Source organism: Heteronotia binoei, chromosome 9 (genome assembly GCF_032191835.1).
Source record: "Heteronotia binoei isolate CCM8104 ecotype False Entrance Well chromosome 9, APGP_CSIRO_Hbin_v1, whole genome shotgun sequence".
Lineage (NCBI taxonomy): Eukaryota > Metazoa > Chordata > Lepidosauria > Squamata > Gekkonidae > Heteronotia > Heteronotia binoei.
Genome location: NC_083231.1, coordinates 22,844,271 through 22,865,868, shown reverse-complemented (window position 1 = coordinate 22,865,868; position 21,598 = coordinate 22,844,271). Strand labels below are relative to the sequence as shown.

At 39.9% G+C, this 21,598-nt stretch overlaps 1 protein-coding gene across 1 annotated transcript in view; it reads left to right on the top strand.

The window, feature by feature from the left end:
• The window catches only part of SLAIN2 (SLAIN motif family member 2), a 40,409-nt gene extending 23,535 nt beyond the window's left edge, over positions 1–16,874 (top strand). The window contains exons 7-9 of the mRNA XM_060246295.1: positions 1,780–1,857; positions 11,751–12,066; positions 13,913–16,874. Coding sequence (XP_060102278.1) covers positions 1,780–1,857; positions 11,751–12,066; positions 13,913–13,979 — 461 coding nt within the window. The 3' untranslated portion in view covers positions 13,980–16,874. The remainder of the gene's footprint in view (positions 1–1,779; positions 1,858–11,750; positions 12,067–13,912) is intronic.
• The last annotated feature ends 4,724 nt before the right edge of the window (positions 16,875–21,598 follow it).

Below are 21,598 nucleotides of genomic sequence, written 5' to 3'. Positions count from 1 at the left end.
AGTTTTTATAGTGATAAAAAGGAACCACCATGCTCAGAGGTTGTATACCCATGCATCCCTCATGCTGGGTGGAAAATGGACAGCAGCTTCAGTCATGCTGTGCTTGTGAGCTTGCTAAATGCATCGGGGCTGGCCATTCTTGAAGGCGGATTAGTGTACTGGATGGACCTTTGATCTGGTCCAGCAAAGCTATCCTTACCATCCGTAATGCTGAATTATGAATTTATTCATTTCTTAAAGAGAAGCCATATGTTGAGTGATATGTGGCTGTTTAAGCTGGGCAAATGTAGACTGGGTCTTACATTCCATATTTGTGGTATAGGTTCTTAGGAGCTGTGCCATATTAGTGTTAGTATTAAAGATCTAAAATGGATTTCTGATCACTGAAAGTTAATATTCCATATATGAAAAAGTTACTTTGTGCTTCACCTTGAACATTGGGTTTGCATAGGGTTTTTTCTATACTACGGTATATTTGTACTTTTCTTCCTACTCTTGTTGAAGAGAAGTGGGAAGGAAAATCAGAGAAGAATGAGAGGTGCTTGGTGGATGAACTGTTCTGCACTTTCAAAGATGTAGCATCCAATTTTCAGTGTTGTACGTTTTGCCAAGGTATTCTTTTAGCTGAGTATATGCTATTGCTTAGTGTAGGCCTACATCTAGATAAATGTAATGGATAGGTTTTGGCTCTGAGGCCTGCTTCAAAGTGAACTCAGATTAAAGGATCAGGATCAGGCCATGGCATCATGTCCAGTCCCACCCTTGCATGCAGTTCCCTTCTTCCCCCTCTACTCAAGTTGGCTGTTGTGTGAACAGTGCTAACCTGTGTTAAGTGGACACTGTATGTGCTCATAAAATTATGTGAGGAACCTGGCCTTAGTCAGGATTTCAAGGTTGCTCCTAATGCATTTTGAAGCAAGCCATGCCAACAATCTCTCTGAATGTTCTTCAAGTTCTAATATGCCTCTACAACTCTGACTTTACACTTAGGCAGGCTGTAGGTTGTCTGATATCCTATGATACTGCAAGTGCCATCCTAAGAACATTTTGCTTTGAGTAAGCCCCATTGAACCTGCACAGGGTTCCGTGTAGAGCTGCATCTTGTTTTATTTGAAGCTTTGCGTCTTTCTCTTATATAGCTCAGTTTAAACTTACTGTTCCATCTCAAATTAATAAACTGCAGTGCTATGGGTATTCATCAAAAATATTAAGAGAATAGGAGGTCAGGAAAGCAACCAGAAAAGCTAGCAACCCGCTATGATTTTTATTGTTGTTTAAAGACCGACTTTTGAGGGGTGAGGAATTCCTAGAGAAAGAAGCTATCTTCTAAAGATGACTATTTTAAATGAAACTGTGAATTGTCTCCTACACTGGGAATTAAATCTGGCAGCTCAGGGTGTTGAGTTTTCAGTGTAACTCTGCACTGGTTTGGCTGTGGCATGTTTGGCTGGTGGCTTGTTCTCCCCCTTTGGGTGTGTGGACTATTTTGCCTTCCTCGGTTTCGGCCTGCAAGAAGCTTTTTGCTTGCTGAGACACGTTAACACATTTTGTTGGCCAAAGTTCTCTGAAACCACTTTGCTTCGCAGTCCTTTACAATGTGGTGAGCATCACTTCTTTAAAACAAAACTTCTGCTGCTAGTCAAAAACTCTTCTCTTCACTTTTTTTTTTTGCTTCCTAGTGCTTCATAGACATATAGTCCTAAAACCTAGTGAAGTTTGAATTGTAAAAGTCCGTATCTTCTGTCTTTAGACAAATATAACATGTCTTTGTTTCAACAGCTCTGCAAAGGCAGAAAAATTTGCCCCGTGTTGCCTTCAAAACCAAACAACTACTTCATACTCCAGCTACCAAAGGAGGTAATTAGCTTATAGCCTCTTACTGAGCTCCAGCAAAATTCAGGGAGGGGGGGAAACCCTTGGTTTAAACTTCTGCAACTCAAATTATGCATGTGGAGACTAACAATAAGCCCATTTGTTGTTGAATACAATGATGTAAATTCTATACAGAGATTGCTGCATTCATCATTTTGCTGTTAGAATCTTAAGATACGAGGGAAGGCTTTGATTCTTACGGAAGTGAACTCTAAAATCCCAAATCTTATATAAGTTTAAAATGATAACCATTGCTTTAGGTTTATGCAAAACTCTTTTTTTTTTCTTAATAGGATTGTGTCAGAATTTATTTGCCTTTCTCTTCACTTTAGAAGCAAAGTTGAATGGTGTATATTAGTTTAGAGCACGCTCAGTCAGTTGCTTCTCTTGCAATAGCGTATATTTTGGAGCTTTGTGCCTAGATGATGGTGTCTTAATTTCAGGACTTTGATCTGAGAAAATTGGATAGTGTCTTAAAACATCAGAAACTATTGACTGGTTATTTTTTTTCTTTTTGCACTAAATCTTCAGCTGGCATAACGCAACAATTTCAACCATCTGAATGGTTAATATGGAGCATAATTCAGATGGTTCTTTTTTGTTTAGAAGGGGTATATATTTGGTATAGTCCTAACGTTGTAAAAGGCTTATCCATTTTTAGGCAGCATATTTCACTGTTGTCTTTTTAAAAAGTTGACACTACCGTACATTTTTCTTTGTAAATTATTTTGGAACAGCTGGGTGAAATTCTTCAGATCTGAAGATCTTGCATTCTTTCCAGAAATTAAGAGCTTCTTTGGTTAGGTTGTTGGCTTAGGCAAAAGTTAAATCTATTATGTTGTCAAGTGTCAAGGTTATGAAGGAAATACACTTGTATCACTTAAATCATTGTTATAAACCTACAGAACTGCCTTATACCAAGTCAGACCCTTGGATCATTTAGGTCCGTACTTTAACTGGCAATTTCTGTCTAGGCTGTCATGGAAAAAAGTCTTAATACCTTTTGTTTAAAGATGTCAGCAGTTGAACCTGCAACCTTATACATGCAAAGTGTGTGCTGCACCACTGATCCATAAACCCTCTTTATAGGTGGAAACTCCCTACCTAGCAGGTGGAAGGTCCATCAATCTAACACTTTCCAGGTATAAGCCAAGCATGATCCTGCTGGACCACTCTGCTGTTACTGATGCATGTTTACACAGTTGGATCCAGACATCCAAGGATATCATGGAAAGGAGTTGTTCTGCTGTCACCTTTCTGGCACCTCACACACACAACCAAAAACCATTCCTGACCATCAGTGGGACCTTTGAGACATCATAAGGTGTGGTATGGGAGATTACAGTGTAAAGGAGGCATTGAGACTATATCATTTCACACTCCACTAGTAAAAGCGCATAGAACAGCTGAATTTCTGCTAGTTTCGTTTTGCACTGCAGTTGCCCATGGTGCATCTCATAGTATTCCCAAGAGTCCCCCAGTTTCTACAGGGGGTATAGAAGGAAGGGGTGGTGGAAAAGTTTCCTTTCACCAGCTACGCTCATCTCATCTCACAGTGATCTGGATCTGGCAATGTACATAATCTCTTTTATGTAACTTGTGTTTTTATCACATTTCTAAGCAAGGTATTTTTAAAGACCACTTTGTTCTTATAGACATTTGCAAAAGCCCTTGCAAAATACGCATGTAGTGTCTTTCAAGTATCTTAGTACTCCTGTTTTGTGAGTGGGTTGCAGATTTGTGATTAGTACAGTAGATTGTCCAAGAGCTATATATAAACAAGGGCTGATTCTTGCTTCAAACTATGCTCCTTTCTTTTAAGCAGACATTTGCCTGCCTTATAGATTTCATTTGTGATCTTTGGTCATCAAAGTCAATATACATAATGGGTTATCATGATCTTTTCAGAATATTTCTAGGCTTCTGAAGGGTAATAGATATGTGTCATCTCTTAATTGCCTACTACATAGATTTTTTTTTTAGGTTCAGACTTCCGGGTTCCATTGCCTTGAGCTCAGTGGGGGTCCGCAGAGCTTGTCTCTCTCAGCCCCCCTGAATCGAACTGTTGGAGAGGTGCCGCAGATGTGGCATCTCTAGGGGAGACCTTGGAGGGGTTTCCTTTCGGCATGGGGCTTTTGCCAGGGAGGCAGGGAGACAGCGGCGGCTGTTCCTGTCCTTCTTGTGTGCTCCACGGCCATGATCGCCATTACGGCAGAAAGAGGTGAAGACCTGGCCGCTTGCTTTCTTTTCTTTTCTTTTTCTTTTCTTTTTTTTTTCAATATATGAAATTTTTTATTAAGAAAAGATGGACATACAAAGAAAAGAAAGAATAAAGAACGAATAAATACAATCAACATTAATCATACGAAAAAGATACATTCCAAACACCTTAGACGCTTGGGCGCGCCATACAGTCAAAAACACATCTATGTCTAACGTCTACCACTACATCCCAATCATACACACTGGGGGCTGGAGAGGATTTGAAAGGAAAAACAAAAAATACTAGCTACTCCATGTCGAAGCCTCTACTTTTGACCCATTTATAAATGGGGTCCCATTCCTCCTGACATTTTTGCACATTACCCTCTCTTAATCTTGTGGACATTAGATCAGATTCAGCGACCTCCAACAGCTTATTAATGAATTCGTCTCTGTTTGGGATTCTATCATTTTTCCAATACTTGGCATACAAAGTTCTAGCAATGGTAACTATATACAGTAACACTTTCAGTTTGGTCGTAGGCAAATTTTGCCTACAGATATTCAGAAGATACAATTCTGGCACATGCTTAACTTGTATTTTCAAGATTTTTTGAATCCAAATATTAACTTGAGCCCAATATTTCCTGGCTTCTTTGCATTGCCACCATATATGGAACAACGATCCTTCAACTTCTCGGCATTTCCAACATTTATTAGAGTATGTGGGGTAAATTTTGGCCAGTCTATTTGGTGTAAGATACCATCTATATACCATTTTATATAGATTTTCTTTGAGATCAGTTGGCTTTATTAGTTTTAAATTCTGTTTCCATAATTTTTCCCATTCATCCAGATCAATATTATAGCCAAAATCCTTACGCTTGCTTTCTTTTCTACTAACAAGCCTTTGATGCATTGCTTTCCTACCTCAAACACAGCAATTCTACTCTGCAAGTAAGTTTGCTTTCATACCATCGGCTAATGGGTTGTTTTACATAACAACAAACGGGTCAGTTCAAAGGAAGGGAGAGAGGTGAATTCCCCCCCTTTCCTGTGAATCCGGCTTCCAAAAGATAAAAAGAACAACTTTGAATGCCAGCAACAATCTGAATTTGACTGAATATAGATGCTTAAATCGACTTGGATTATGATTGAATAAGTGATAAAGAGACTATTATTTGGTTATAATTTGGTCTGAACAAATGAAATATATTCCAAAGAGATTCGTATTTGTCGTCTGAGTGCAACTGAAATGGTAACAATCAAGATATACAGTTGGTGGAGATTTGGAAGGATAGACTAACTGGATCTCTTGAGTTATTTTTCAACTTTGATTATTAGACTGAGTTATTCTGTGGAGTAAAATGGCATCACAAAGCGAAATGTTTCATAAAAAAGATACAATGGATATCATATTTTCTCTAAAGCAGGACCTTGGTTTATTAACAGAGTTGATAAAAAGCAAATGGGAGCTTTTATGTTGAAAGCTAGCGAAAACTTGAATCTACATGGGCAGAGTGACAAAGAGATCTTGGTGATGTCTGTGGAGTTGGAAATGGGAAAAGATCTGTCGGGAAACGAAAAGAAGACAACTAAAATGGAACCTTATGGTGCAGTTACTAAGAAGAACCGGAAGTTAAGGCTGTTTGAAGTTTTTTTTAGAGGATCTAATGGCGTGGAATTTTTGCTATCATTACTGAGAGGGTGCTTGCATTAAGGAGAGAGGATGCACATTTCATCAAAAAAATCAAAATGTGGAAAACTTTCAGGAAGAAGGGATTTTAAATTGTTTTCCCTCTCTGTAGGTAACTGGATAATATGGAACTCTCAGCAAGATATGCGATTTTAAAAGGCAAAGTGAGATCTTTGGGACATAATAGGTTTGTTCCTCTCTGCTTAATGTGGACATAAGAGCTAAAGGATTGAAAAGTGATGAAAAGAAATTTAGATAAATAAACAGTTAACTTGGATTAATTTGTAAGAAGACAGACAACACAATTATTTTGTAATCTGGTAGATATGCTCTTAATATGTTTGTTTGGAGAAATTGCTTATATTGAGATAGATAAACTAATATGCTCCTTGTTTACCATTTTTCTTTCTTATCTCTCCACTTTTTATGTTAATTTATATTTAATCTTTTTCTCTATCCATTTGAAATATGCAAGTTAGAAGGATAAAGAAATATTTGTTTTTATGCCTATCTAAATGATGACATTGTTAAAATAACAAGTCAGTTTGTATTTTTAATATGGCTAAGCTTATCCAGCTGGTTCTGTGTTGAGACCTTGGTGATTTTTTTTTATATCTATGTTTGCTGAAGAATAGTTCAGACTTATATTTTAGTTTAGTAAAAAGTGTACAATGGAAAATTAAGACGGTAGAATATAAGGGAAAAACTTAATACTTGCAGGCAGAAAGGATTAGGTATTTTGTTTTAAGGTAAAAATATAACTGATATATTTGCAGCTTTCTTTGTTTCTGATCTCCCACTCTGTATTTCCCACTCCCTCTTGATGTTTCTGTACTTGTGCTTATACTTTTTCTTTTTGTAGTTAAAATTAATAAAAATTATAAAATCAGATATATTTTTTTTAGGTTCAGGTGGTAAGAAAGTTTTCAGATATTTCCCAGGCTTTTTTATAGAAAAAGCCCAACAGGAACTTATTTGCATATTAGACCACACCCACTGACATAAATGTCTTACAAAGGGCTTTTTTTGTAGAAAAAGCCCGGCAGGAAATAATTTTCATATCAGGTCACTCACCCTGACACCAAGCCAGCCGGAACTGTGTTCCTGTGCGTTCTTGCCTAAAAAAAAAAAACAAAAAACAAAAGCCCTGGATATTTCTCATACTGTTGAAAGAAACTGTTGACAGAGAAAATTATTAAGCAAAAATATAATGACTTCCCCTATGTCAGTTGTATAGTTGATTTAAGCATGTGGTAAATTTGTCATCTGCTTGAATTCATATGAAATAGCCAGTGACTTCTCCAGTATTCATTCAAGAATCTGAGAAAGCCTTAGGTACAAGGTTTTAATCTTCATAAAGCGTCACTCATCTTTTTTCTGGGATAATTTAACCACATTTTCTCATAGGTTCTTGGTGATTAAGCAGATGTCGCAGCTAAGGACTATAGTTACCTTAGCTAATATACTTCCCAAGTTCCTATTATATGTCATTTTCCTGCTGTCACAAATCTTCATGATAGATAATACAATTAAATTCAGAAGGAATGGAGATGGCCTTGTTCAAGGTAGCAGATTCCAAACTTCATTATATTGTTGCCTAAAGCTTGCCTCAAAATGTTCATCACTGATATTTTAGCTACTGAAATGGAATTGTTTGTCAATATCTAGAATGACACTGGGACTGGAGATGATTTTGGTGTTTTGTAGGTTACTGGCAAGTAACTGAAATTCTCCTTTAACTTCAACACTACACAACGTCTCCAGAAAAAGATGAATGTGTATAAATTTGTATAGCTCTGGGTCTGCATAGCATGTCTGGAGGGTGAGGAAAACTTTTTCCTCATGACTCAGCAGTAATGGAGCTAAATCAAATACGTCATTGTTTGCTGACAAAGGATAAAAAATGTGTTTCTAATACTGCTTATCAGATACAACCAGACTATAGCTGTGAAGGCTGGGGGAGGGGCAATGGAGGGCTTTTCCCAGCCCTCCCTTTTTTCTTCTTTTTTCAATTTTCCCAGTGGAAATTTTGGGAGAACTAAAAAAAACCTTCCTGGGAAATGTTTTATCTTTTAGAACGAGTGGATATGGAAGAGTTTTAAAGATTGGGGGGGGGGGGCATGCTGTAGAAAATAGTTCTTAAATCTGAGATGTATTTCAGAACCTAGAAGGATACCTAATCTTCATGAGGGGAGCATGCTGAGAGCCATTTTGGTGTAGTGGTTAAGTGCACGGACTCTTATCTGGGAGAAGCGGGTTCGATTCTCCACTCCTCCACTTGCACCTGGCTGGAATGACCATAGCTCTGGCAGAGGTTGTCCTTGGAAGGGCAGCTGCTGTGAGAGTCCTCTCAGCCCCACCCACTCCACAGTCTGTTGTGGGAGAGGAAGGTAAAGGAGATTTTGAGCCACTCTGAGATTTGGAGTGGAGGGCAGGATATAAATCCAATATAATCTTCTTCATTGCTTTTCAGCTACTGCATGCCTTCTGTGGTCCTTTTGACTTGAGGTTGACATTTTCACCTCTCCCTTAAACCACCATGACACACATACCCATAGACTGGGTAGCTTATTGCTCTACTTTAAAGGGTTGCCAGGTCTGTATTGAAAAATACCTGAAGACTTTGCATGTGGATCCGGGAGAGGGAAGGGTTTGGGGAGGGGAGAGGCCTCAGCATGGTACAATGCCATAGAGTCCACCTTTCAAAGCAGCTGTTTTCTCCAGGAGAGATGATTTCGTGGCCCATATTTCCATGCCAATGCCATTCAATAGTATCTTTTCATCCAGTATGAAATTTGGAAATTCAGACTATAAGTGGCTGAACAAAAATTACCCAACAAAAGAAGGTAACAAAAATTACCTTCTAGAACAAAAATGACCTAAGCAGAGAGCTGAAGATTAGCAGTACAGTGAGCCGGAATAATGCCTTATTTTTTATGAGATTGTAATTTAAACTGTTCAAGGTTCTGAGGATGAAGCAGACCTATTTGGTCATTCATGATGCATCACACGATTGCCATTTTCCTCCCTATAGAGAATTTCTATATTGAAATAGCTTCTGAAGCCTTCTTCCTTTCCTTTAAAGAATGGATAAGAGTTATTAACGTTGCTGACTCAGGTTCTTGGTACTGTATTAATAGATGCTGTCCTGGATTAATGGGGTCATTTTGCTTCCTTGGGCCTGTGACATCAAGAAATTCAGATAACACTAGCATCTCCTCAAGATGTTCAGTTTGCACTGTGTGATATATTTTGGTTTGCTTTCCCCTTAAGAGTTGGCCATTCCCTTCCTATATTGGGAAGTTGTTTGCTGCTCAGTAGTGGCATGTGTCTGCGCCTGTTGGTTTAGGATTATTCCAAGTAGTCTCTGCATGCTTCCGTTACCCTTCTGTTCCTTTCGGAAAGTCCTGCCTTGAGCAAAGAGCCAGAGTCCATGGGCCACATGATTCTCACCTTAAAGTCAATGGTGCTGAAAAGGAGCACAGTGAATATGCAAATGTCCTCTTTGCAGATGTGGGTATTGGTAGGCATTCTCTGGGCAAAGGCATTGCATTTTGAATGGAATTAACTACGGAGTCTATTAATAACTACATCGTGATGGTCATGGCTTGGATCGCAAACAAAGAGATTCTTCTTTAAGCCACGTGCTGCTGCTTGCAAAGACCTTTTTGTTCCAGCAAAGTTCACAGCTGTATGCGATACGTTGGCAGTATGGTATGGTGATAACTGAAGTATTGTACAAAGTCAGCTAGGATGTGAAGACCTATTGATAGAATAGCCTGGGTCATATGGAAAGAAGGGCCGGGGGAACAGAAGTCTGTTGGGTTTTTTTTATTTTAGAGGCTGCATTAACCTAGAGAAATCTCACAGATTTTTATTTTGCCATTTATTTATACAGCCCATCTATAAACATTGCTGCATTGTTCAGAGAGCTGTATGCTTCATCTTTTGTGAGAAATCTCTTTTTGTATTTTGCTAGAGGTATATGACATATCAGTACAGGTTCAAGAGCTTTATAAACCTGCAGTTATATATGAGAACCGTCAGACATACCACTCCATTTAGAAGTTCTTATCGTTCATGCAGTTCTTTTCCAAAGCAATTTTTTCTGATTGCCCATTTCAATCTTACTTCATAATGCTGCTTATAAATAAGTCCACCAGAAATGTTCAAAGAAGACTTGCCCGCTGCAGTTGTATCTTCTCTTCTGCTTTGACTGATGTTTTATTTTAAAATAGTAAATTCAGACTTCTTGTGTGGTATCTTCCATAAGGAGCTCAAATCAGAAGAAATGTCTGTGTAGGAGGTTGCAGTGTGCAACTCACTTCCTTGGAACATTAGCCTAATGAAACATGCATATTTCAACGTGCTGTAGCAGTACTTCCTGGCTCTCTTAAAGGGGTGGTGTTACATATTGTCTGTGCAATTAGTCTGTTTCACAATGGTGAGTTTAATTTAATTGTGAAAAGATCATTTTAAATTTAGACTGTATGTGTCCTGTAATCTCATAGCACACTTACAATCTACATTTAAAGCAGTCTTTGACAATAAATCCACCATACTTCAACAGATTAATATTTACCAAACTCCCCCCCGCTTGAATTTAAATGTGATTAACAGTTGCAGCTAATTCAGTGCATTTGTTTTTCTTAATGTCATCCTATCCCTATTTTAGAAGGTAATAAAATAGCAAGAGAATGTCTAGTAATGATGACATTGTTGTAGAAATGATTAAATTCTTAACTTCTCAGACAATGGCCATATTTTCTTAAATGATACAAAGGACAGTTCCAAATGTGTGTTTGGTTTATTCCAGAAATGTCTCTCTTCAGACCATGTATGAAAGGAACAAATTAAGTGCAAAACTCAGTACTATACTAAAATTGGTAAAGCAGCAACTAAAGCATCAACATAAGGTCAAGATATGGAATGAAATGGTAGGGATTAGAGGGACAATTTGAAACTGTCTATTACACTATTTTTTGCAGGTAAAAAATGGTTAGTTGTTCATGGTTTCTGTTTAAGCACTCTGTTTGGACTCTTAACATATGCAGAGCAAAGTTCAGAGCCTTCTAGTACTAAGCCAAAAGAAATCTGGAGGCCAGCTCAAGGGAAGAATCATCAACATGCCTGCTGTTGAGTGGCAGAAGTATGACCTTTCTGCTGCATTCTTCTTCAGCCAGATTGGCAGTAGCATTTTGGGGATTTTTTTTTAAATTGTGGTTTGAGCTATTTCTTCTGCTTGCTTGAGGGTTCCTTTTCACCCATGAGATAAATGGATCATTATAGCATTCCACCTTTGAAAATATCAAGTCTAGACAATGAAAATTCATCCCCCCATCATTACCAGTATCAGCCAGCCTTGGAATGCATAATCCAGGACAACTTGAGGAATGCTACACTGCTTAAGTGTAATTGGACATCCTTAAATCATTTGTGCAGTCATATATCCCGTCCTCCTTCCATACTATAGACTTGTATTGCACCTGCTCTGTCACTCTAGAAAGAAACTGAACTGGAAAGCAAGCATGTTAGTGCTCCTTTGCTCAGGTTGGCCAGGGCTAGCCTCCCAGTTCCCTTTACCTTAGTTCTAAGAAGTTCTGAACTTTGCTTGGCACAAAGTTCCAGTAGTACAAATGCCCAGAGGATTGCTCAGAGAGCACCACTTTATAGGTGAAGAGCCTGTTCTTGCTGAAACTATTGAGATGGATTCAAGCTTCTGTGACTGATGGAAAGTTCATCTTTTGTACTACTAACATCAATTTGATAAGCCCTTCCAGATGAGCTCTGTACTGCAAGCCTGAAACAGACTAAATTCTTCTTTGTCGTAAAATGGCTAAAACTGTTTCTGCTGTATCCTGCGGTATATATATGTACCACATTGTGGGTAGCCTTTCAGATTCTGCTGTTTTTTTAAAAATGTGTTTTGCTTCTTTGCTTATGAAATGACTTTTTGCTTTGGTGATTTTTTTCCCCCCAGTACCTTCTCCCAGTAAATTCCGGTCTCCAGCAGCACCGTCTCCTCTGGCTCTGAGACAGCCAGTAAAGGCATTTAGTAACCATGGACCTAGTTCTGCTGCTCCAGAAGCCGCCCAGCTAACACACAGTAGCTCTTCACCAGGGCCTTTAGCCTCTTCCAGTTCAGTCTCTCCAAGCCCAGCCAACAGCATCAACAGTGCTACGCTCACAAGACCTGCAGGGACGACAGGGATGAGAAGCGGCTTGCCAAGACCTAGTGCCCCCACCCCTGGGGGCATACCAGTGCCTCGCAGCAAACTCGCACAGCCTGTACGCAGGTCAGTCTGTTGTGCTCTGCTCATTTTCTCTCATCAGAGAAGCAGTCTTTTAAGAGAAGTGTGTGTGTGTGTGAGAGAGAGATCTAGTGTTGTATGTTAGCTTACCCTTTCCCCCTTCTTTGCAGCACTGTTTAAAGCACATAGGAGTGATCCAGTCAGCTTTTTAGGCAGGAGGGAGTCCTCTTTGACCACCCAAAAAGCTTATGCTGGAGACCATGAAACCTGCATTGGCAAAAGCCATGCAAATGGGGGCTATAGTAAAGAGGAGAATTGGGCAAGATTGAGCTAAAAAGCTGGTTGGATCCACTACCATATAAAAACAAAAGAGAAGCCATGTTAGATGAGGCCAATGGCCCATCTAGTCCAACACTGTGTCACACAGGGGCCAAAAAAACCAAGTGCCACCAAGAGGTCCACCAGTGGGGCTAGAAGCCCTTCCACTGTGCCCCCCCCCCAAGCACAAGAATATACCACATCTGGGTTGAGGATAGACATCTCAGTGTATTAAACTTGCTGCTGAACTGGGAACTAACAAACGAGTGTGGCTCATGTAAATGTTTCTGGATTATGGCCGCCCTGAGTCCATTTGCAATGGATGGGATATAAATCAAAAGTAAATAAAATAAAATAAATAATATATTCCAGATTATTTAACTGCTTACTGTCTGTTGTAATACTGCTCAGGTGCAGCTGCTTTTTGCCGGATGAAAAATGTAGGTGGTATACATGGATTCTTTAAAGAAAAGTTTCAGAGGAATAGTGTGTTAGTCTGCTGCAGCCAAGACAACACAGTCTTCTGATACCAAGAATGCTAACAAATACTTTGTGGTATAACCTTTCATATGGCAGAGTTCACTTTGCATGTGTTTGATCAAATAGGTTCTAGTTTATTAAAGCTTTCATCACACACACCACTTCTTCGTCTTAAAGGTGCCCACAAATCTATTTAAAATGCTTTAGCAAGGGTTTTCTTTTTTAGATATATAGCTGTGCGGCTTCTTAGCTAGTACTCCAATATGTTAATATTATTTGCAATTGGTACCTGACGTTGGTGAGAGGGAAGAGTCTAGAATACCTCAACACCAAGAACGAGGGTAGCAGCTCACAAGGTGTTCTGTTTTGGCTGCCACTTCATAGTGCGACTCATCGTGAACTGCTTGCTCCATGCAAAGCTTCCTGTCACCAATGTACATGTCAGTGTGATTTGTTTTGGTGACTTGCTTTAAAAGTCTTGTGGATCTGTAGAGCAGGTTACCCTGGCCAGTGGCTGACCACGCAGAGATCGTCTCCATGTGCACTGCTTTAAAACGGCCGTTTTGCAACGGCGCTTAGGATGTGTTTATGATGCACAGGAGAGAGCAAACTTGCTGAAACTTAAGCAAGTCTCTGTCCACACAGTGTTTGAATGGGGAGATCTTATGGGAGGTCCAATGAATGCTTCTTTGACTTGCATGAAAGAAGAAAAGTAGGATTGTCGTATTTCATTATTATGATTAATTTTAATGCTTGGCTAAGGAAAAAGAGAAGGGGCAATCTTTTTTTTTTTTCAACTGGGAGCTCCATGCTCGATTGTCTGCCTACCTAATGGGAAAAAAACTATCAAACAATATCAATAAGAATTATTTTTCTGGGCTGCGTCTTGTGTTGTTCCCAACAGCAGCCAGCAGATGGTTCTAAATATTAACATTGATTAAATCTTAAATATCACATTTGATTTAACAGTGCATGTTGACTGGTCCATAGATTAGGCAATACTTCTTAAAAAGTAGTTGGTGTACTAATTGTGTTCACACGACTAAGACGCCTAAGCACATCATACTTTCATATGAATACCTTTTTGTTTCAGGACATTGCCAGCACCCAAAACCTATAGCAACATGAAAGACGAGAGCTGGAAGGATGGCTGCTACTGAACTGAACATAGCTCAGCAGGTACTCCTTCACCAGGCTAAATGACAGATCGATATGCAGACTGATCAGATAAGACTTTGTGGGGTTTGTAAATCCCGAGACCTCTCTGTCCTTAATTAGCACAAACTGGCAGAGATTATAAAAACAGCACTTTAATTACATTAACATCAGATACTTTGTGATCACTCAAATCACTTATACATTAATCATTTTTTCACCTCTGGAGAGCCCAACCCTTCTTGCTTCGTAAAAATTGTTTCGAATGCTCACACAGATAAAATGGCCAACATCTGGGCGTATACCTAACCTAACAAAATGCCAAAGAAATGTCCATCCAGGGGGAAAAAAAGGAGCATGTAAAATAGTAAACTAAAACTTTCCAAAACACCACATGTGATTTGATTTGATTGCAGCAAAATGCATCATTTGAAGAAATAGTATGTTACACGTTAACATATTAATCAAAGCAAAAAAAAAATTGGGATTGTCATATGCTACTGTGCTAGCGAGGTGGTTTAAAACAATTGCGGACAGTTCATATGGAGAAAATATAGCCACAATAGGGCAGTTGCTTCTGGAGTCCTCCTACAAGAGTAATGGGGAAGCTATCTTTTGTTTTACCTTTAAAAAAAAAAAAACAGTGTGGATGCATTTGATCTCTCCCTAACCTAGGTGGGATATGTTGCATCCTTTTACACTGATGTATTTGCTTCTGTGCTATTTTATTTGGATTGCCAAAAAGGGCTGTGTGTCAGCTGTACAATCTTTCTAAATCTTAACAGTTCCTGTCTCAGGAAAGATGGCCTTTGTTATCACAGCCACGTTTTTTAATACATGGCTCATTTTGTTTTGAGAAATCCTTTTTTTTACACAGCAAGTCTCCTTGAATAAGAAAACTATCCATTCAGAAATCACACCACAGTGCTTGTCACCTGGAACTCAGCCGAACATGCCTGTAGTTTGGCATGAAGAAAAGCCAACTATGCACTTGTAACCTAGAAGCTCTAAGGAAATAAGTTGTACTGTTGATATCAAATGATATATTCATGTCGGTATCGTTACATGGTATGAGGGAGTTTTCTGTACCCTTTTAAAAAATTTAATTTTATAAATTTATTTTTAATTGTACATATTTCTGCAAAAGTTATTGCCCTGTTAGTATTTTTAACTGTGTACTTTGCCTTACACACCTATATTTTACATTGCTGGTAAATCTGCCACATGTGCTTACAAAGATAGTCAGTTCTCCTAGTGGCTTTTCAGACTTACCAATCCTTGTTACTTGTTTTTGCCCATCCTTGTTGGAAGGATGCCCCACACAGCAAAAAAAAAAACCTGCTGCTAATATCCAGAGACCCGCCCCTCCTCACTTGGTTTTCCTGCCTTATGTGAGGAGATGACAGCTGGCTGGGTGCTTGGCAGTTTCCAAAAGAAAATACCTCTGATTTCGAGGATGAGAGGGCTCTCTTTCTGTATAATGGGAAGCATAGAAGTCACAAAGTACATAATGAAACAAGTAGCTAAGGCTGTCTTTTGTGTATTGACTCCCACTGGTATGTTTGGTAGGTTGCATTTAAATTTCGTCAGTGCCTGCCTCTTAAAATGGATTTAAAATCTCTTCACAAAAGAGGGCACTTGATATTGGCATTTCAAAGCACTCAGATTTTTATCTAGTTTCTATAGATTAGCGGATTAAAAGCCATGCAATTTTACTTGAATTGGAAAGTGAGCAAGATCTCTGAGTGACAGATTACAGCTCTGATCCCCTTCTTGATCAAAGAAGGGCATCTTCCCATGTTTGTTAGTTATAAAAAAAAAATTCTAGGATTCATGCCGCTTTCCAAAGACAGAATTTGGAAATGGTTTGCACACATGTCACCTGCCAAGAAAAAGACTCAGCTGGGAAAGCTGTACTACATTCTGATTTTTTGCATAAATAAATCTCAAAGGTCGGTGGAAATTCTTCCTACACTACATTTTTATACGAGGTGATTTGCAAAAGCATTCATGTGAATCGCAAGCATAGTGTGAGAACTTAATTATAAACATTTCTTAACACCCCAGTTAAACAATGATCTACTGATAAGGGTTGTCTTCCAAAATTTACATAATCAATAACACGTAGGAGAACTGAGACAGGGTGATAATGGAGACGTGCTATTAGTCCAGTGCATCATATTTGAAGTGCTGAGCAGAAAACAATATGAGGTACCCAGTTACTCTTTAGGCAAATCCATCCTGCCTCGTTCTAACCGATCAGATGTCACATTCTTCAGAGATGAAGAAATGCTAATTTGTTGTTTTGTTAGGAAAATATTTCACTGATTTATTCAGAAAACTCAAATGTTGCCTTCTTTACCAAGCTACGTGACCAGATTTTATAAACTTGATTTTATAAAGCTCAGCCATTGTGATCATTTCAAAGGCATATTACATTCTGCAAACATTCTGCTGCTACATCATAATACACATTCAACAAATAAAAATTCCTGAAAGAAGAAAACTGCCAGTTTAGTAGAAGAGACTTCTCATTACCAGTTAATTACTGGGACATCCTAGGGCTTTCTGTGTTTAGAGGTTTGGGTATATTGAAGAAGCGTGGAAACATGAATTTGATAAACTAGTGCCTATGATTTGCTTAATTTATGTTTGATGATAGTAGTAAGGGTTTATGAATGTGGATAATTTTTTGTGCCAACAGCTGAGAATTGTTGTATGTATGTAGGCAGAAAAAAAAGAGTTCTGCTTCCAAAGTTATTTAATTTTTTTCCTCAGTGTTTGAACGTTTTTCTAAATGTTAATAAAAGTTAAAAAGGAAAAATATAAATATTATTACTGCAACACTCTGACTCCTTTTTTTAAAGAAGAAGAAAAATAAAATTTGTATGCAAAATGAACTTTCTGAAGTTTCTTGAGGTAAATGAAAGTTTTCACATGCACTGTTTAAAAATGGGACTCATTCTCTTTGTGGTATCAGTTCCAGACTTGGTTTGGGGGTGGGGTACAGCCACACTAAATACTAGGGCAGCAGTCTGGTTTTTAAATGAGTTTGCCCTGTTCTGATAGAAAGGGTGTGTGTGGGATCCACATCCCCCAGTGTCACTTGTCTTAGCTGAACTCTGATGCCAAGTGAGTCTTGCTACAGGAAAGATGCCATAGTAGGAAGGGGGAAACAGTGCCTTTCTTTGCTGGGAAACTCTCTTAGACCAAGGGTTCCCTGGAAAATAGCCTGGTAACCAGCCACCACACTCAGGACTGCCTGAGAACTTCTAGACGGGCGAACTGAGAAGGCAGTCTTCCAGCACAGCACTGGAGAGATAACAAAATAACTTAACCCAGTAGCATCTGTGCCGTCTTAACACATGGGGACAAGATTAAGAAACAGATCGTATTACCCAAAGCCAGGAAAAGTCTTTATAAAAAGGTTTATTGGTAAATGGAGGTGGGGAGGGGAGAGAAAGGGTGGTTGGATTCAAAAAGGGGTGGGAGGAAGACAAAACAAAATACAGGGCACACAGTCACAACAGCACAGAGAGATTCAAATGAAAAGCAATCCAGTTGAACTAAGCTAAATATTAGCAATTCTCAGGCCTCAGATTTAGCAGGAGCTCACAGGAGCACAGCTCCTGAACCTTTCTGAGGGTTCCCCCTCCTCCTCCCCACCTACCTTGTCAGTTGAATAGTAGGTGCAGCTGCATAACAATCCCTGGATTAGGAGAGCAGGCAGCTGGCCAGCCACCAGGGGCTCTGGCACACACCCCAGCAACCCTGACTAACCCCTGGAGAAGCCCGCATCACCCTTTCTCCACTTATGTGATTTTGGGCGGCGAGTAGCTCACTGGTCTTTTGACTGGAGGGGGGGGCAGCTCAGGAGAGCCCCAGAAGAGTGAAGTCTGCTTGAGCTGGCTGGATCTCTAGCCAGCCCAAGCAGGCCTCACTTGCCCAGGGCTCTCCTTTTTTGCATCGAGTTGCTTTTGCCTAGTGGGGGTGGGGGTGGCATAAGCTAATGAGTTATGCTAATGAGCTCCCCCACCTATTTTTCTACAAAACAATCCCTGGCTATTCTATAGCTGGTTCCTCAGAGAATATGCAGAGTTCCTTGTGGTAAGAAGAAGTCCATAACCCCTACCCAACTTTCTGTGGACCCAGTTTCCACTGAATATAAGGGGAAATCCCAAATGTCAAGATATTTATGCTAAATGGACTTTGACTTAAGCCAGACTTCCTTCTAAGAATGACAAGCTGGTTTCTCCAATCCCATACAAATCTCCATCTCTGATGTCAGAAGCTACTTCTACCGGTGGAGCCATGTACAATATAGCTCCATCTCCATCAAGCACCTGATGATGACTCTAAACTGCCATGACAGTTAGGCGGTTTGGTCCATAAGAGATTGGGCCATCCTGACTGACTCCATGTGGAATGGAAGTGAACAGCTCATTCTGTAGGGATCCAAGATCCCAGGCACTCTAGTTAGTACTCCTGAGCCTTAGAAAGTTTTAGGATTTCTGTCACATGCCTACAATGAGATTGTGAGGAAACTGTTCATAGTCCTATGTTCTTGACCCTCCTACTCTTAATCTGGGCCTTTTTGCTGTCTTTACAGAACTTTTTATGTCTGAAAACAGAGTGGGACAACTGCTCTCCCTATATGGCTATAAGTGACCTGTTTCCCTACATTTATTCTTTAGTGCAGGGCAGAACATAATCTTATTAAGACGACAGATTTAGGCTTCAGTCCTAAAAAATATTTGGTTGGAAATGAGATCCGTTGCAATCAGAATTTCCTTCTAACTGCTTTAAGATTGGTATGTTAGGCCCAGGTTATATGCTACAGCTCACCTCTACAGCGCATTTAAAACAAAAAAACCTCTTACTTGCAGCAGAACATGTATGGCAGTAGTTCAGTTGCTAGCATGCATGGTCTGCATAACTGGTGGGGTGGGAAATGCATGCAGTAAGGGATGCGTAGATGTTACTGTGTCACTTGCACTGACATGATTTAGTATGTTCTCATTTCACGGGCTTGCCAGGTAGTCGATTTCACTGTTGTTGCTTTATGAAAGAGGAGGTTCTTTAAAAAGTGTTTCTCACCATTTATCACCATCTGTGACAAGGTGGGGTTTTTTGTGTGAGTCTCTGGAGTTTGCTGTAGAGAGTGTACGCACTTACTTTAACATACCCAGTAATAACAAGGTGAATGTGATTGCTGCCTCATGTATGAACATCCTTTCAGCAGTGTTAAGTTGTCTGCATCCCTAGTTGTCAGTATTGAGGTGGATACTACCTGTGTCCTATCACTCCAGTGAGTAAGTCGATCCAAGTGGGCAGCCGTTCGGTCTGAAGCAGTAAAACAAAGTAGAAGTCAAGTATCACCTTTTTGTCCCACGCCTTCCTCCAATCTTAGGAGCCTCCTTCAAATGTGAGTGGCTCGTCTGTTGGAGGAAGAGCCACTTAAGTGGGAGGAAGCTTCTACCCCACTATTTGTATAAGCAAAAATGGATGGAATGGGAACGAAAAGGCTTCTGATCTGCTACTGCTTTTACGGCAAGTTTAAAAGGGTTTACGTCCAAGTTGGTTCTCTTCTAGTAAGGAGGAATTGTGCTCAGAGGAAAGCCCTCGGCAACACTGCAGCTGGCCTGCTGGAAAAGCTGATGTCTGCGAATGCTCATGTTTAAAGAATAAAAAATGATTGTCTTAATGTAAACAAATCTGGGAAATTGGCTGTATGTTGAGTACCTATAAATGCTACCAGGCAACAAGTTCAAAGAAAGGACACCTCGGCTATCCCGGCACCATTGAAAGATGCAACTGAGCTTCTAATGGAAGTTAAAACCGCTCCAATGTGGATGTCGGTGGAAGCTCTCCAGAGGAATGGCCGTAGATACTTATTCCCGTAAAAACAATATCAAGTCTCCAGCACCACGTTACAGACTGTCGTTTTTATTGTGGACTGTAGCAACTTTTCATAAATTCCTGAAGTGTATTTAAATGGAGTTTGTGTATAAAATATTCAGCCATAGCACATTAACTGCTATGCCTCCGGATGTGTGGCTTAATTGTCTTGAAGCTTCGGCCTTTGGATTAAAATTCAAGAGGAAGCTATTTTAACTGAGGGACACTTACTTCCTTGGCTGTACTACAGGGTTTGAGAGTGTTTTGTTTAAATGGATAGAGACTTAAAACAAACTCCCTGCACTCATTTAGGGGTGCCTTGGAAATAAAAGGTACCTGCCTTTTTTTGTGCAATGCTTTCTGATGGAGTGGTACAGCTTTATGTTCAGAGTTCAGAGTTCTTGAAACAGAAAAAATACATTGTTCTAGAGCGCCACCTGCTGGTGTCATTTGTCCTTGGATTTCGTAATGTCACATTGAGCATAATCAGGACTCAAAAACCTTCCTTATTATTTGCATTGTTTCTTTATAGTAAAATACACATTGTGGTGTCTCAACCCAGATGATATGGGGAAGACTGGTTGTAGAAACTGACAATATCTCTCAATTGTTATTTGTAAAGCCAGAAAACACTTCCTTACTTGAGGCGCACATGGGTAGCTTAATCAGAACAAAGTATCTGATTTTGCAGGGTGAAGCAATAATGCACATTTGTATTGTCAGCTGCCGACTGAAGCTTGCAGTCGTTTTGTACTCCTTATTTTCATTCCAGCATAGCCTATCAAAAGGAAAAACCTTTCTGCGAGGATGAGCAATTGAAGCAGGGAACAGCGATCTGTCTTTTAATAGAAAACATGGCCAGACTGCCTAAATGAAGATTTTTTACCCCGGGGGCTGCTGCCAAAATTCAATGGCAAAATGCTTCTGCTGTTTAAAACAATTCTCAGCTGATGATGCTGTGGTTACATAGGTGTTCTTTTAAAGAGGATTCTTTATTTAGTTGCATTGTACTGAGGCTAAATCCTGTCTCTCGGAATAAGATTAAAATCTCTATTATGTGAGGGAGCGTACATGAGGCAGTTTAGATAGTGTGCTTGGCTTAATGCTGCTGTGCCATAGCAGCTGTCCCATCATCCACATGCAGTCTCAGTGGACTTCAGATTCTGCTTCAGGCCCCATTACCGATTCCCTTGTACTCTCTTCAGCAGTTTCCTCCAGCTGGATATGCACACAAGCATGGGTGCTCCTATTCTCAACTATTTTTTGAAAAATAAGACTGCAGATTTATACCTCGCCCTTCTCTCTGAATCAGTCTCAGAGTGGCTTACAATCTCCTATATCTCCTCCCCCAACAACAGGCACCCTGTGAGGTGGAGGGGGGGGGAGCTGAGAGGGCTCTCACAGCAGCGGCCCTTTCAAGGACAACTTCAAGAGCTGTGGCTAACCCAAGGCCATTCCAGCAGGTGCAAGTGAAGGAGTGGGGAATCAAACCCAGTTCTCCCAGATAACTAAGAGTCCGCGCACTTAACCACTACACCAGACTGGCTTGCTGAGCTGCCTTCCTGCATCACCTCCTATGGAACACCTTTTGCCTCAGCTCTGAGTGTTTATAGTAGCATGCCCCATCCAATCCCACTCTGACCATCATTGGTCTCTGAAGAATTTCAAATTTGAATAAGTAGAAAAGGCCATAGTGGTCCCTACAAATGGTTCTGGATTCTCTTTC